The following is a 16,172-nucleotide window of genomic DNA, read 5'->3' as shown; positions in this document are numbered from 1 at the left end:
ATTCATGGAGGCCCAATCAAAGAATGAGACACCAAGCTCAGACAAAGTTCATCTGCTCTGTTGTGCCTACATGTTTAACAGATGTAAGCAGTGAATGAGTCAAGTATTAATTTCTGAGCTGCCCAGTTTTCGGTAAACTGAAATATACTTCTGTGATTCTTGCCAGAAGAACATATAATCATATCCAAGATACACATTGCCTCTTTGGCATTTTCAAGTCTGAACAATAATTCCCAGTCCCTCACATGAACCTTAGCTCTTGCCCTTGTTCAACAAACAGTTCCAGTTACAAAACTAATCGAGCCAAGTGACCCTTTCCTGCATCAGCCATAATCTGACCTCTGAAGCCTTTACTGGCTTGAACAGTATCTAAAGTAACAAGCCCCTGCCCTGCAGTCCTGCCTAATTTGCTTTTGCCTCCCAAACTTGAACGTTATTCCTCACTCTAGGATCCTCATTCATGCAATCCTGAAGACAAAATCTGTTTTGGCAGATTAGGCCACTTCTTACCCAATAGCTTCATCAAGGTCTATCTTCTGATTTCAGCCATAAACACTCCTGTCCTGCTTACCCAGCCCATATCTCTAGCCTTTAGCTATAGCTCAGCAATACTTGCTATGCCAGCTCTCAAGCTTAAGTCTGTTGATAGGAATTTACATCATTCCCTAACCGCGCCCTGGTGACCCTTACCAAACTCAGCCTGGTCTCCTGGCCTGCAGGCTAACACTACAGATGAGCAACTATGCCTATGAGTAGGGCTGCTGATAGACCCGTACCTAAACAGATCTATACAGCCCATGCTAATCCCAGACCAGACTTGACCTTTAAAACCACTGATGTTTGGTTTAGTGGAGCCCCTGCCAGTTACAGTACCACTGCACCACTACTGCTCTCAGTGCTGGTAATTGCTTAATGGCTGTAGGTGATCTGTGATCCCCTACTCCACACTAACTGTGGTCCGGAGCATGTAGGGAATGCAGTACTTTCTTATCATAATTTTTTCCTTTGATGTATAAATTAATTATAGAAAGCATTCAGAAGGACTGAATTTCATGAAAAATCACATCTTTAAATCACTGTTCTCAATGTTCTTTCATGGTTTACAGAATTATTTCACAGGAAAGCGTCCTTCAGTTTTTCCCCAAAGTTGAAGTTTCTGTGTGAGATACAGCTGTTTATCAGATCTTTCCACTTTCCAGCCTTTGACACCTGAGGTATGGGATCACAGAGGGAGAGAGGATAGATGCTGCCAAGAGATGGGCTAAGTGTCAGGACTGCTTCCTCAACACAGCCTCGCAAAAAGGTATAATTCCCAACACAGCCCAACACTATCATTTATTCGGCATCACATGTCCAAATGCCCTCTGCCCCATATTCCCGCCATCCTCGCTCCAATCCACCCGGAGCCAGCTCACACACTTGGAGATACAGACATGCAGAGCTTGAATTCCAGAAGTTTAGAAACAAGGGGTCTGGGTGATGCACAAGAATGGTGTATGGACTCAGGAACTGAGTGGGTAGGCTGGGCTGAGGCAATAACCCCAGTGAAACTGCCCTGCAATGCCAATGCTGCTCTGGCATGAGCAGTTACAGCAATTTAGTAAAACCACAACTTTTTTTGCTCTTGATGCTCAAAAACAAAATCACCCCTCCTCCTCCTCCAGTCTCTTAGTTATTTCAGCTGGAGCAGCACTTCTCTGAATAGCTAAAGGAGTGCATTTTAAAACCTGACTAATGACAGTTTATCTTCCCCACCATTACACCAGAGCCCTATCGATATCAAAGGACCTAACTCGCCTGCGGCGTCAGCAGTACGAACGTGCATTAGCACCAGGGTTTTGAGCCAGAGCACAGCATGAGTTGGGAATCAGGCTGCTTGCCCAGATGCTGAAGATGGATGGAAAGATAGAAAAGAAGGGAAGAGGACAGAAGAGCAGGAAGGTCAGTGAGCAGACTGGCAAGAGCTAGAGGAGGTACAAGCTGAAAGCAGCTATGGTACCTACTTGAGATTAACTGAATAAACCCTTTAGCTCAATGTACAGAACAGGACCTTTGGCACTATGGGATAGTTACATCCAGAGGGGGAAAAGGGGTATATTCCATATGTACTGAAATCCTTCCCACTTTTTATTCATGGAATAATCTTCAACCACCATCAAGCCTCAGTTAGTTTAACATAGTCACTGAACATCTCTTCTGAATTTGTCATGGAACCCTTATGGTCCTGAAAGGAAAAGCAAGCACTTAGAAACAATACAATATTATTTTCAAATTTTGTTACTTGCTTCTAATTTTGGGGTGCTTGGGTTGAATTAATGTGAGGTCTGGATCTCAAAATTATTAACTCTCACTGATTAGATATTGATACAGGCTACTCTTTTCTGAAACACTACCAGTTTTGCATGCCTTTGCATACCTAACTTGAGAGATCTTGAGGCTCGATTTTCCAAGGCTTTTGGAAAAGCCACTGCTTTTTCAGTGTTTTGACATTGATTCTGTGGCTTTAAAAAGCTGCTGTCTTGAATTTCAAGTGCACAAAATCATTAGTCATTTTGGAAAATCTTAGCCTAAATACATATTAAAGGAGAAACAGTGACAACAACCAGCCACAAGGCAGGCTCATAGACCCATAATAATGCACTTTCACAAGTAAACAGGCTGATTTCCAAGACTGTGGTCCACCCAGCAGCTCTGTCCTAATGTCCTTCCTAAACTGAGAGGCAAGATGCATAATCTTTTCCAGTCCATCTTTGAAGATTCATCTCAGGAAGAGACCAGGGATGACTTAAGTGCTTTAAGAAGGCAAGAACAACAAAGCCAGGACCTTTCTCTTGGTGCGTTTGTTCTTCTGCCACCTTAGGTCTTTTTTCTTTTGTTTCCAGGAGTAAGCTCTGTGAGATGGGGCATGCCTTTTACTGCATGCCTATACAAGTGCCCAGGTGTACTGCTAGAAAAAATAATCTGTGTACAGGAGAGGTGCCAGTAAGACTGGCAGCATTCAGGAGAATGAGGAGCGGTGACCTTTCTGCTGCATGTGGTGAGGAAGCTGGAATGACATTTAATTCAGATGGAATGAAACAGGAGGAGATTGGTTTTACAAACTTCATGTGTTACACCTTACTTCTTTCTTGTGAAGTGGTCAGGTTCTTTATGATGTTATGATTTCTTCGGCCAAGAGCTGACTGTGCAGGAAGCAGTTTATGACCACAAAACTTGTTACCTAACTTTGCTCTCTCTGAAGTGAGTAAAAAAATGGCAGAAAATGGCAAATATTGCTCCTCCTTCTAAACCTACTGGGTGAAGTACTGTACTCTGTATTCATTCAAACTTCTGCTTACATGCACGGGAATATTTCCTAATTATGGCTTGCAGAATTGGTCCTCTCAAGTTCAAATTACTGCACACTTGAAGATCTTGTTAGAACTGAAAAACTGTAGCACTCCGTGAGAACTTATACCATCCAAAACACATTTAGAATTGAAAAAATACAAGAGAGGCTTCTCTACCACTATTTTCAGTTGTGTATCCATAGAAATAGAGGTTGAATTGGTAAAAATGTGCTATGTTATTTTAAATAATTGCCATATAGTGATTACTGTAAAGCATGTGCTTTGTTTTAACTGGTCTGACACTCATTTCCATAGAAACAGAGAGAGGATAGCAGCCCACTTGTTTGAACTGTCTTGTAGATTTCCTCTGTGTCAGAATGCAGGAATATAAAGCATTTAAAAATGTGGGAAAAGCCTGGTGTTTTGTACTTCGATTTTTTTTTTTTTACCCCCAAAAGCCAAAGAGAGTATTAGTGAACTTCTTGTAAACTTTATTCTGGGAGAAGAAAATGATAATGACATATATCAGCTCCCAATAAATTTATTAGGGAGAAAAGAGGCAGAAAAGCAGTAGGAGGGATAGTGGGGAGATGTGTGTATATATATATGTGAAAAAGTATTTCTGAGATTATATATTTATGATAATTTTTGTTACTGTACTATAGATCTTGTTGTCATTTTTTTACTAATAGAAAATTTTAGGCCATCTAACTCAACTGTCTTCTATTATTTCACATTATTTATTTCCTGAGAGCACTAATTTTATTTGAATTTCCATACACTAAGCCATTATATGAGTTTCAAATTGGCAGTTTGGCTGAAGTTCAGAGAAAAATTAATAATACAGAGAAAAAAGAAATTAAGAGCTCAGATTTTGGCTTTGCTCTTGCAAAGCTTCCATGCAACAACACAGTTTCTGCATTTTTGACACTGTGAAATGATTTCTTTTCTCCCCAAGCTCAAAAGAGAGAAACTGTTTGAAGCAGACATCATACCTAGCCTGGATTCTAACTTACAGGCTTTATTTTTCTTTGGGGAAAAAATGAATCTCACTCCTGTTGCTCATAAGGAAAGGCCAAGGCTGAGGGATTCTGTAATTCTACATGCTGAACATGTCTGGATTAGTTATATTGTTTTCCAACTACTGAACATTGCCAGCTTGTAGAAGCTGCTTTCAAGGCTATGGCAAAGAAACACATTCTGCACATCAGGATAAATAATACTTTCTCCCTTCCTACCTTTGTGTTTTACACTGCTGTCTCTAAGTTTACTATTTAAGCACTACCCATAGCAGGGATTACCAAAAACATTACAGATTTTAGGTTAACGTTGAATAGCAAAGTAGCCCTCATTCAGGAGGGGAGAAAAAAATTGCCAATGCCATTTTACTGAAAGCATGTCCTCAATTCCTGTTGGCTGCCATGTCCATAAGTTGCTCTCCTCCATAGGAAGGCTTCCCTAAAAGTCAGATATCTACACATAGGAGCACCCAGCTGCCTCTTGTGTTGTTATTCAACCATTGCTGCTTCACCTCCCTGGAGGTTACCCACAACATTTTGAACCTCTCCCAGTTCAGTCATTCTACTTGAAAACTGCCTTTGCCTTTGGGTTATACCTGCACAGTGCCAAAAGCATACCAGGCTCCTTCCTGCATCACTGGATGGTCTTTTTCTTACAGCACCACAGGGCTAGAAAAAGCAGTGTTATCTTGTTGGAAAGAGAAGATTCACAAGTTCTCATGAGGTGAACAGCTGTGCAGGATCTTCTGATTCAAAGTCTTTCAAGCATGAGTACAGGATATTTCTCAGTGGTTTTTGACATTTTATATATACTTCTGCGTTGATTGTGTACTTGTCACAGATCCATTGTCTATTCAGTCACACACAGCAGACTGAGTTGCCAACATCTATGTTCCAGGGATTAATGAGCAATTCAGGGAGGAGGAGGTGAAACACTTCCTGTTAGAGCTATAGCAGGTGGCCTGAATATGAGATATCTCTTAATTGACTGTATAGGGAGTGAGGGTCTGGCATCCTGAAGCCATGGATTGGCCATGACTGCACTCATTTGAAGTTACAGTAGCTATGTAGTTATGGTAGACACACAGGTTCACCATAGTCATCTAAGCACCTTTCCAGAAGTCCAAGTATGGCCCCCAAAATGCTTTCTTTTATGGAGAGGTGAAACTCTGTGCTACTTAAAATATTCTCCTGGCATTCATTTCTGCCTTCAGTGGAACTGACCTGTGATGGCAAGTGCAGGAAGTGTCAGATTAAATGACCAGGTAATGGCAAGATGAAGGGAAAAAATAAGGAGTAAGCAGGAGACTCCTACAAGTCTCCTTCCAGTACCACAGTCAGAAGGCACAGGGTAGCTGGTTCAGTTCAGTGGCAAACAGTGTCCTTATCTGAAGCAGCCAGAAGGAAGAGCTTCACACACCTGGCAGAACTACTGTTCTTTCTTCCCACCCGTGTTTGCAGCTGCAGATGCTTCAGAGCTACTCCATTTTATCCTGTTATTTCGGCATCTTTGATCCCATTTATCTGAGTTCAGTAAAACTTGATTGAATGTCCCTGACCTTAGGCAGGGTCGTTTGAAACCTGGTTTGTTCTTATCTGCCCAAGACTAAAGAAGCATGACTATAATGTATGTGTTAGCCAGTTGTTGTTCTGTGTGTAAAGAGGGAGAGGGTGAGGAGAGAAAGTGGATTCAGATTCAAATATTTAAGTTCAAGCTGGTCAAAGTTCAGTGTAACCTCCAGAAAGAGCTGCCAAAGTTTGGAAGTTCAAATCTGGACGTGATCCAACTTCAGTTGGAGCAGGAGGAGAGGAACGGATTTAACAGAATGAGTTTGGCTCCATCTTCTCTCACCTACTTATTCATGTTTTTTTCAGGAGAAAGGACATCAGCGTGAACATGCATGCCAGGATGTAAACAGCTATATGTTCTTGCCTACCCACTTTATACCCAAGCACAACCCCAGGGCAGAAGATGCTTTCGTGCCCCATTTCCAGTGTTGCTTCTGGGCTCTCTTTCTCAAGGGCAGCTCTTACAGGAACTAGGAAATGAGTGTCCTGATTTCTTCTCTTTAGTCCCTCATACCTTAAAAGGAGCTCCAAATTATATCTGAAGGTGGCATAGCAGGTTGTAACGACAATTTGTTTGAACTTCCCACTGGTTTACTTTTCAGTCTTACATAAGATTTCAGGGAACAACCTGAACTCAAAGTAACTTCAAGATGTTTTCTCACTTTGCAGTGAAGGCTTTAAGCAACCTTACACACTTCAAACTCAGCTATGCTGAACTACCTGTCTTAAAGCTAAGGGCTGCGATAAGGTGTTGTCAGGCAACAACGTGAGGAGAGGAAACGCAGAAAGGGAAAGTTTCTTTTGCAACATGGAAGAGTCAGGGCCATTTCTTAACACAGCTCTTTGCCCGCTGAAATCCCTCATCCAGAGATCCTGCTGGGCACAGCTGTCTGCTGGGTTTCCCCCGGAGACCTGTGAGCCAGTGTATAAGGGCAGGAGCCGGGCTGGAGGGGCAGACTAGTCAAGGTCTGGCATGCGTGGCAAGGAGGTCTGAAGGAGGGAAAGCAGGCAAGTTGCGCTGCGGGGGACAGGGAGTGACGGGGAGCATCTTGCATCTGTCTCGGGAAAAAACACAAGCAGGGAAATGTTGTCACATGAGTCAGGGCGTGCGTGGAAGCCCGTGACGGTCCTCCGACCATTGCCAAGCAGGAGCGAGGGGGAAAATAAGTTAAAAATAAAGCCTTTCGCACGGGGTGCGAAGGCGAAATCATGCCTCTTGGCTAAGAGGGAGGTGCCGGGACCTCGAACTGCCCGGAGAGGGGTGGAGAGAGCCGGGGAGGGCGGGCGAGGTGCAGCCGGGTCTGAGTCAGCCCGGCCCGCACGATGTGCGTTGAGGGCAGTGCCAGGCACGGCGCCGCCGAGAAGCCTCTTCCTTTCCCCACCGCCCTCTCGGGCTCCCCCGCGGCGGCGGCGGCAGCAGCGACGCGACTCCCGGGGCCCCGCGCCGGCCGGGACACCCCCCTCCCCTCCCGCCGCGGCGGGGGGGCGGCTGCGCTGCGGCCTCGGCCTCGGGCAGGGCTGCTCCGCCCTTGCCCTCCTCCTCCTCCTCCTCCTCCTCCCGCGCCCCGCCGCGCCCGCGGTCCCGGGGCAGCCGGCGCTGCCCCGCGGCGGAGGGCGCCCGGCGGGCTGGGGGTGGCCGTGCCGCCAGCCGGGGCCCGCTCCATCATGTGAGGCGGCGGGTCTGCCCCCCCGCCCCGAGCTGCCCTCTCCCGCACCATGAGGGAAGGGGATGCGGGGCAGCACCCACGCCGGAGACAGGTAGAGCCCGGGCGGCTCCTCCGTCTCCTCTCCTGCGTGATCCTCGTGTGCAGCGCGGAGGTCGCGGCGCTCGCCGACTTCTCAGGTACGGGGCGGGCCCGCCGGCGGCGGCGGCGGCGAGGGCCGGGGCCGACTAACGGTCACCCGGGACGCGGTGCCCGGCGCGGGGGGCTGAAGGGCGCGGCGGCTGGCGGGGAGGCTCGGCGGGGCTCGGCGGCGGCCGCCGGGGCAGGAGGAGGGCACCTGCGGCCCGCCCGCCGGGCAGGGCTCTGGCGGCGCTGCCGGCTGCCAGCCCTCCGTAACGCCTCAGGAGGGGAGCCGCCGTGCCCCGGCACCCCCGGGCGGGCGCGGGCGTGAGGTGCCGGCGCACTCCGCCGCGGGAGGGCCGGGGCTGCCCGCCTCCTGCGCTCCCCGGCCCGGTGGCGGACCCCGCCCGAAACCGCTCAGAAGGCTGCGCGCTGACCGGCGAGCTGCAGGCACGTCGCGTCCCGGGGCCAGGACGCGGGCCTGTACCCAGGGGAGCAGGGACGCATGATTCAGATGTGCCGTAGCTGCGGCGCCGTGTGAAGGAGGGGAGGAAGGAAGAGAGGGTTAAGGGCTTCCAGGGGGGTCAGGTGGGAAGGGACGTGAGGGCTTGAACTGTCCCTTTCTTGTCAGCTGCGCGGTGGGAAAGCTATGCGTGAATCGGCCAGGGCCTGACCAAAAGTGCGTGGAAGTCCTTGGAAAGATTCCCACTTTCTCCTGGAGACTTGGAGTCGGGCCCTGGGTGAGCCGTCCTTAACTCCCGTAGCGAGCAAATGCTGCGCTTCTCTCCGCTGGGAGAGCGTTTCATCCCGTAGCGCTGGGATGGTGAGAGTCACTTCAAAGTGAGCGGGGGCACTAGTTGTCATTCAGAAATCACGTACGTGATCACTGTGAGGGTGCTGTGTCAGTGCAAGATGAAATGACTGCAGAAACTGGAAAGATGTCCTTGTGTCCAGCAGAACGAAGAAGCAATCTTTCTTTTCTGTTTGAGAAAACTGCACTCTTGTAACGTTTCGTGTGCTCCAGGACATCTCACTGCTGTTAGAAAGTTTATTTGGAAGAGCGGTTTCTCTCCTTTCTGTATTTCACAGTAAGCACTGCATATTCCTGGCAGTTGCAAGCTTACGGAACTGCCTCTAGGGAGAAAGCAAACCTTACCCTTAATGAACAGAGCAGAACTTTCCAAAAGCTAGTCAAGTGCACTTGAAACAAAGTTAGTATATAATTAATAGTCCAAATGTGGTGTTATGCATATTAATATAGTTTGTGTTAATACAGTTCAAAATGCTGGTGATGGTTCTGTAGAAATTGTTTTCTCAGCAATAGGAAAATACGGTTTGTGATTTTATTATTGTGTCCAACTGCGTAAGCCTGAACATTTCTAAGCAAGCAGCCACCAAATATAAAGACCAGAATTATATACCTGGATAAACTACGTTTCTCCTATTAGATTCCTTTTACATGTAAAAGGCTTTTAAATGCTTGCTGTCTCATTCTTTGGTGTTTTTTTGGCTTAACCGCTGGCTTGTAGATGTTAGTTTGGGGATCACATGGTAGTTCTCCACAAGAAAGTAAAATAAGTGTTCAAATTTTCCCTTCCGAATAGCCGCTGAGTTAAAAAATATGCCTCTAGTTTATCTAGGAAAGTTTCTCTCACAAAAGTCCATTCACTTTTCAAATGATGTTATTTAGATAAGGTTATCCAAGATACATTTCAGAAGTACAGCTGTATTCAGTATTCATTGTGCACTGAACCTTTTGCATAGGTAGAATGACCAATGAAGAATCTCTGTGTCACTCCAGAGATCGGTATTAAAAATGTTCAGTAAATAAGATGTAGGATTCCAAAATTCTTGCCAGACTGGGAAGTTTCCAGGCCTGAACAAATCCTGCTCACATTTTCTTTTTTACTTTTAACATGGAGATCTAATCCAGAATGACAGAAAAGACCAAAATGTTACTGAGCCTTTAAAAAAAAGGTATCCACAGCACATGGGGAAGTTTTTAGATACTCCAAAAGTAGGTGCGGTGGGCAAGGAAATGTCAGACATGAGATGACACCCTGCAGTGCCATCCCCAGTCTGTTTAATACCTGTTAAAGAATTACAAGCTCTGTAACAGCAGCTTCAAGCTGAGCTTCTAGAGTTGCTGAATTGCCTTATTTGCTCCCTCCCTCAGCAGGAATAGTGACTTGATTTTCATAAGCTCTGTTGAATTTACATGAAAACATATCTTCCCTGTTTAAAGGGGCAGCACCCTGCAGCTGCCAAGGTGCAGGCAGCTCCTGGGGGATTATCCTGAGGGATGAGGAGTGGGGAGCTGGCTCCCCCTGCTTTACCCACCACCTGCACTTTCAGTCTTCTGGAAAGGGTCAGATCTAACCCTGCCCTTCTGAGGGTAAAACTTCCAGGCAGCAGGTTACAGGTTTCCATGTGCAGCCCATGTCATAGCAAAAGGAACTGAGATCTGCACCTTGAATGTGTTCTGCATGATTTGATCTGGTACTGGCAATTTAGGAGTGCACAGAGAATTGGAAGGCCAGTTGCTTAAACTTTTCCTCCTTTTCACAGATTTCAGGCTTTTATACTCAGATTATCAGGTGCATACTTTTCCACTCTGTGGGTTTCCAGCATCGGATCTGTGCCTCAGCACTCTGTTCATCAGAGACAAACTCTGTTCGTCTCTCCTCACCCTTATTCTGACAACATTCTGTAATCACTTCCCAGTCTGCTGTGAGATTGCAACAACTGCACATGTAATCTTTGTTGTTCTCTTTATGTATGTATTAAATTGTCTAGCAATTCTAACCTGCCCAGAGTCCCTTTGTTAGTCACAAGACCTAGCTGCTTACTTGTAACAACACAAAGATGACCCCTCTTGGGATCCATTTGATGTTTTGGAAGGGGGCACAGGGAACAGTGTATGTGGATAGTGAAGGGTGGGGGTTTTGTGGGGTCTGGGAGGCGGTGGGGTGTTTATGTTTGACTTGTATTTATTTCCCCATTTAGAAAACTGTGGTCATTTTTTATGGATCACTTCACAGAACAGGAGCAGTGAAACTAGTACAGTATTTATCCCTCCCCTTTCGTAAGAGAGAGGTTGGCAGCTCGGGCTGTGAGTAGAATCTCCTCATTTGGTTATTGCAAGTCAGTTACTATTGTGGTCTTGTTATTACTCTTGCCTTTACACGATGTAGAGCTGCAGGTTCTTGTTCTCCTATGTTTCTCAGCCCAGCTTTTAACTATGAAAAAAATTTTTTGTTGGTGTTTTTTGGTTCTTTTTTGGAGGCATTTTTTTCACTGTGCAATAACATTTTATGAATTGGTATGTGAATTGGTATTTTCTAGGGACAAAAATGTTCTGAAGCAAAACTCCAGCAGCAGTTCTAAATCAAACTCTGCGAGGAGGACTCAGTGTCAGTAAGCGAAATTAGTTTCTCCTTTTAATAACAGGAGATATTGGAGGTAAAGTAATGTTCTTACACACAATACTTAAAGATCTGCATAATCTATTCTTCTGTAGCAGCTTGGTGGCAACAAAGAACATATTTATTAACTGCATTGGTTGAAAGTGGAGGTTTGCTCTGAGGTCTGCAGTACTCTGTGTGATTAATTTTTAAAAGTGGGATCTTGCATTTATGCCCAAATTTGAAACCGAAAGCTGAAGGTTTGGAAGAAGAGAGAGATTTAATCCACATTTCTTTCCTTAGATCTTCATGCATACTAGTTTAATACTACAGCTAGACAATTTTTCTCCCCTCACGCTTACTCTTCAAAACAGATCTGAAATACCTTTTCATCAAAATATTTATTCATGTCCACAGTTTCATTCCTACTTGACAAAGCTCTGTCCTCACGTCGTTTTTCTCAGTGATCACTTGCAGCTTTCACATTTCAGATCAGGTCCCAATCCAGGAGACTGAAGACTGCTGTGAATTTTGCTAATTGTCCAGTCTCTGGGAGCCAAAATCCTAAATACTCTGGGCTCCCAGGAGACTTGTCAGAAGTGGAGGGACCCATTTTTCAAGAAATCAAGGCCACATGACAGCCGTTTCCTCACAGCTCCTCTATGTTCAAGGTCTGGTTCCCAAAGCAGGCAAAATAAGGAGCTGGCAAAACCAGCAAACTTATACTTAACTTACATACCTATGCTGGTGCTGTACAAAGCCCAACTGTCTGCTACCACTGTGGCATTTGCTCAGGAGCATGTACCTTCCCAACAGCAGGAGTCACTGCTCCCTCATCTCAACCCCCTGCCCTCCTTGCTGGCCATGGGAAAAGTGCTCGGCTCTCCCCTTGGCTCAATCCTAGCCTGCTGCTTCTCCCACCTTTTCCCTGTCTGCTGCAGAAGTGGACTGACCTCTTATCCATCTGGGAACGAATTCCTTCTCTCTGGCAACACCGAGGAACACCCATTCACCTTTTTTATACCCCTTTCTTTCTCATCTTTTCACCATGCTACTTTGAGCTTAGACTTTCTGCTTTAACTGGCCTCCTTTTGCTCACTTTATCAGTCAGTCTCCCTTTCTTTACCTTAGTCCCAGCCAGGTTTTCTGGGCAGCTTTCAAGAAATGTGGCTGTAACCGAAGATCAAAAATGAAGTAACTGTGTGATTGCATAACTGGGCTGAAGAATGACTTTCTGGATGTGAACAGAAAAAACAGCCACTGCTTAGGTAGAACCTTTTAATCTTTGTCCGCTGGTGTCAACTTTTCTTTCTTTTTCCAGAACAGTTCAGACAGAACTAGGCATTGCTTTAACTCCATACACTTGATCTTCTGACCCAACAATAGAAAACAAATGGTTCTAATGAAAAAGCAAACCAGTTCACCCAAGAAATATAATCTGATCCTGTGGCCTTTCTGCATTAAAAGTTTCCATTAAGTTCTGTGGCATTCACCCATCCCAGATTCCCCCAGGCAAAAGGAAAGCAAACAAACGCTTTGAGCAAATGCTTTGTTTGTAATAACGTGGCAGGATCAATCATGACCAACCACAATGATGCAGAGGTTTTTTTTTTGGTTTTGTGTTGGTCAGATAGAATCCTGTATAAATTTTCTTAAGTCAGTTCTGTTGACTCACCCTGACAAGTGGAGCTTGTCCTTCGACCAGGATATTTAAAGAGGTGCTAAAAGGAGTGATGTCAGTGATGCATCTTCTTGACGCTGCCTTGTGAAAGTCAAATGAAGGTTTTGGTTGCTTTGTTTAAAGAGAAGTATTTCATTTTAGAAACATATTCCATTAATATGGGAGTTAAATCTCAAAGTCTGGTTTAAAGTTTCGCAAAGTGGAGTGGGCTTGGATCTGGGATTTGTTCTGTGGAACAGAGTTGTGTGTCAGAAGTGAGATTTTAGCTTAGATCATGGTGCTGAGATCCAAGGTTTTGCTTCAGGCCTGTCTCTGCAGTTCTCGCTGCTTTCCTGAGGAAGTGTAGCTTATGAAATCCCATTTTAGATGTGGATTTTGCCTAATATTTTTTGTTAAATACACTGATCAGATTGAATCATCCTTGTTAGAGAAGTAAAACCTTTGGTCCTTTTAGATTCCTACACATTTTGTGAGCGAAAGCAGCTAGGTCCTACTAGCATCCCCAAGAAAGGATGCTGCTCCAAAAGCTCTCCTGAAGTGAGTTAAAGTGTAGTGTGGTGCTCCTACCCCTACAACAGATGTTGGGAAATTCAGGCACGAGACACAAACCTATAGGAAGCCTGACTTCCTGAGCTCCACTGCTCAGAGACCAACATGTTTGAGGCTGTCTTTCAGATTCTTACATCTTTGGGGCAGGAACTCTCTTTGTTCTCACTGTGCAGATTGTTGACACCTGACACATCATATGTTATTTTTATTCAAAATAAATAGCAGGGATTAGCTCCCCCCTGCCTTCCTATTCCATCTGCTGATGATACCTACAGAGCTTTCAGACAGTCTTACCTTTATTAGAGAAAGGGGTTACAGACCTGTTCCAAATAAGTACTCAGATTTTGATGGAAGTGTCCCCAGACAGAGAAAGCACTGTCTGACCAGTCACCAGTTATGAGAATTCTGTCATCTGCCAACCGTAATCTACAATTAAAATGGAAATACTTTGATATATTACCAAACACAGAGAAAATACTGTCTTAACGGGAGCTGAAGAGCAGAAGGAGGCATGGTTGTGCCTTATTTGTTCAGCATTGGTGAGTCATTTCATCTGAATTTCTATGCATTTTAAGAGTTTTGTTTCAAAGGTCTATTGTGTGGCTTCTGGCAACAAATTAAATACCAGTGATGTTTGGCTCTTAATTTAGAATTAATTTTAAAACATCACTCATAATATAGGACCTGATTGAAAGCCTGTGGTCACTGGAAGGATTCCCAAGGATTTCACCGGGCTTTGTATGAGGGTCTCAACCCACAAATACTTGTTTATTTTTCTTCATTGTATTTGTTCTTGTATGGGAACTCAAGCATTGATTTTTCAGAATAATTTTGCAATTTTGGACTTTTCATTTCCTCAGGCTAAAACTGAGTTGGGGATGATGAAATGTTGTTGTAAAGAAAATCATCAGGCTATGAGCGTAAGGGTTTTCTGGTTTTTGTTTTTTTGTGGGTTTTTTTTTTTCTGTTCTCACTTAGACTTGCGGTACTATAAGCCATCACACCACTGCAGATCTATGAGCTGCCAGAGGATGGACTTGGTGATTCAATAGGCAAATCTCCTGATGCCTAATTTATCTGATTTTTTGAGTGTCAAATATAAATGGGAATACAAAAACGGCAGAGTTTGAATCAGAGTTCTGTTTGCAAAATGAAACCTGTATGTTGTTTTCTGAGGAGCTGGTAATGAACAGCCCCCCCACCTCAAGTTTGCATGGAAGTTCAAGTTCATAAATCCAAGTGTTCAAACATATTTTCCTCTAGTCCCTGAGGTTCTCCTGCTTGCAGTCTTTGGGAAGATTATAACTTTGCTGTCTCTTGAGCATAATGATTCACTCATTCTGTCCCCAGAAGCAGTTGCTGCCTGCTGAGTCTTTCTCTTGTTACTTCTTGTTAATGGCACTAGAAGAGGCTGCTCTGTCTCCAGGCAAAAGGAGGATTTTTTGGCAAGGGCAGAAAAGACCCTCACAGTCTCCCTTAACAGTGTCATACCTCTTGTCAGGATCTTAGGATAGGACAGAGAAAATTTTCTTTTTCTGCGGTAATAGTTCCGTATTAAGTCCCAGGACAAGTGTTTGCCCCTATGGCTTCAGGGAATAGCTGAGAGAAGTATAACTGACCATAGCATGGAGTTTACTACAGACCAGAATCTTTGGGGATCAGTAATAATTTGCCTCTTCCTAACACAAGAAGGGAAGAAGGAAATAAAAAGAGAAAATGAGTGAGAAAAAGGAAGTGCATAGGGATATCTCTGATTTCCTCAGAAAACCATTGGGACACAACGACATAAGCACTACCCCAAGGAAACAGCACGAGGGAATATGAAACTGTAGGTCTGAAGGAAACAGAGAACAGCTGTGGGAGGATATGAGAGAGAGAATAGGCATCTGGTCTGAGAGTGCAGGATTCATGGATTTTCCCACTCTGCAAAAATTTAATTCACATAGCTGCAAGTCTGAGCTGAGTGGCATGGATATGAAAAGGTTATGTGGTTCCTGGAGAAATAATGCCCATTTGGCATAACCAAAAAGTTACAGGAGGTTTATACTTTCTTCGTGATGTCTTGGTTTTGTTTTTCCAAAAAGATCTCATGGCTTGGCTTCTTGCATGTGCTGCTACTCACTGAATAAACTCTGCTCACATACCAGAGTTTTCAATGTGTTTTTATGTTGAATTATCTGCTGGTTACCTGGGTCCTTTCTCTGGCTTAAGTGGAATGAAGCTCTTGCTTAATTTGACCCTCAGATTTAGCAGACAGTGATCAGTAGGTTCAATAAGATGGTTATGATCCTTGAGGTATGACTATGAGGGAAATAATTAAACAAAAGAATTTCCTTAGGAAAGCACCCATGTTGATAAAGCAGTTTGTGGAAAACCTGACTGATGTCTTCATCACTGATGCCTGCTTTGATTGCCATGCTATGCCGAAAGCATTTTCACTTTTAACTTAAGCATTTTCTTATTGAAGGCTTAATCCTTCATCTGTCATTAAGGCCAGTGAAAACAAATCAGCAGCAGGCTGATTAGCTCTCCAGTGTAAATATGTAGTCTCTTCAGCAGCCAGTTGACTTTTAGTCAATTAGATTGAGTTGGAAGTGACAGTTCTTACTTTGACCTGTCAGCTCGGGCTTCAATTTTCATGAAACTTGTAGAACTTTATTTCTTTAAGCCATGTACCCCTCAGGTTTGAAACTGGCCGTTGAGCTTAAATGTTGTTGAGTAAGTGAATGGCAGATGGACAGAGATCATGATCTCATAAACTTCATCTCCTTTAGAAATGGTCAACTGAAAACTCTTCATGGACTGGTTCTGAGAAAAGCAACAGCTTTGGATGCTCT

General features: G+C 44.5%; 1 protein-coding gene across 1 annotated transcript in view; it reads left to right on the top strand.

Moving 5' to 3' along the window:
* The first annotated feature begins 7,236 nt into the window (after window positions 1–7,236).
* EVA1C (eva-1 homolog C) overlaps window positions 7,237–16,172 on the top strand; it is a 40,328-nt gene continuing 31,392 nt past the window's right edge. The window contains exon 1 of the mRNA XM_075033826.1: window positions 7,237–7,760. Within this exon, the coding sequence (XP_074889927.1) occupies window positions 7,634–7,760 (127 nt within the window). The 5' untranslated portion in view covers window positions 7,237–7,633. The remainder of the gene's footprint in view (window positions 7,761–16,172) is intronic.

Source organism: Buteo buteo, chromosome 8 (assembly GCF_964188355.1).
Source record: "Buteo buteo chromosome 8, bButBut1.hap1.1, whole genome shotgun sequence".
Lineage (NCBI taxonomy): Eukaryota > Metazoa > Chordata > Aves > Accipitriformes > Accipitridae > Buteo > Buteo buteo.
Note: the sequence above shows the minus strand (reverse complement) of the source record. Positions and strands in the feature narration are given on the sequence as shown.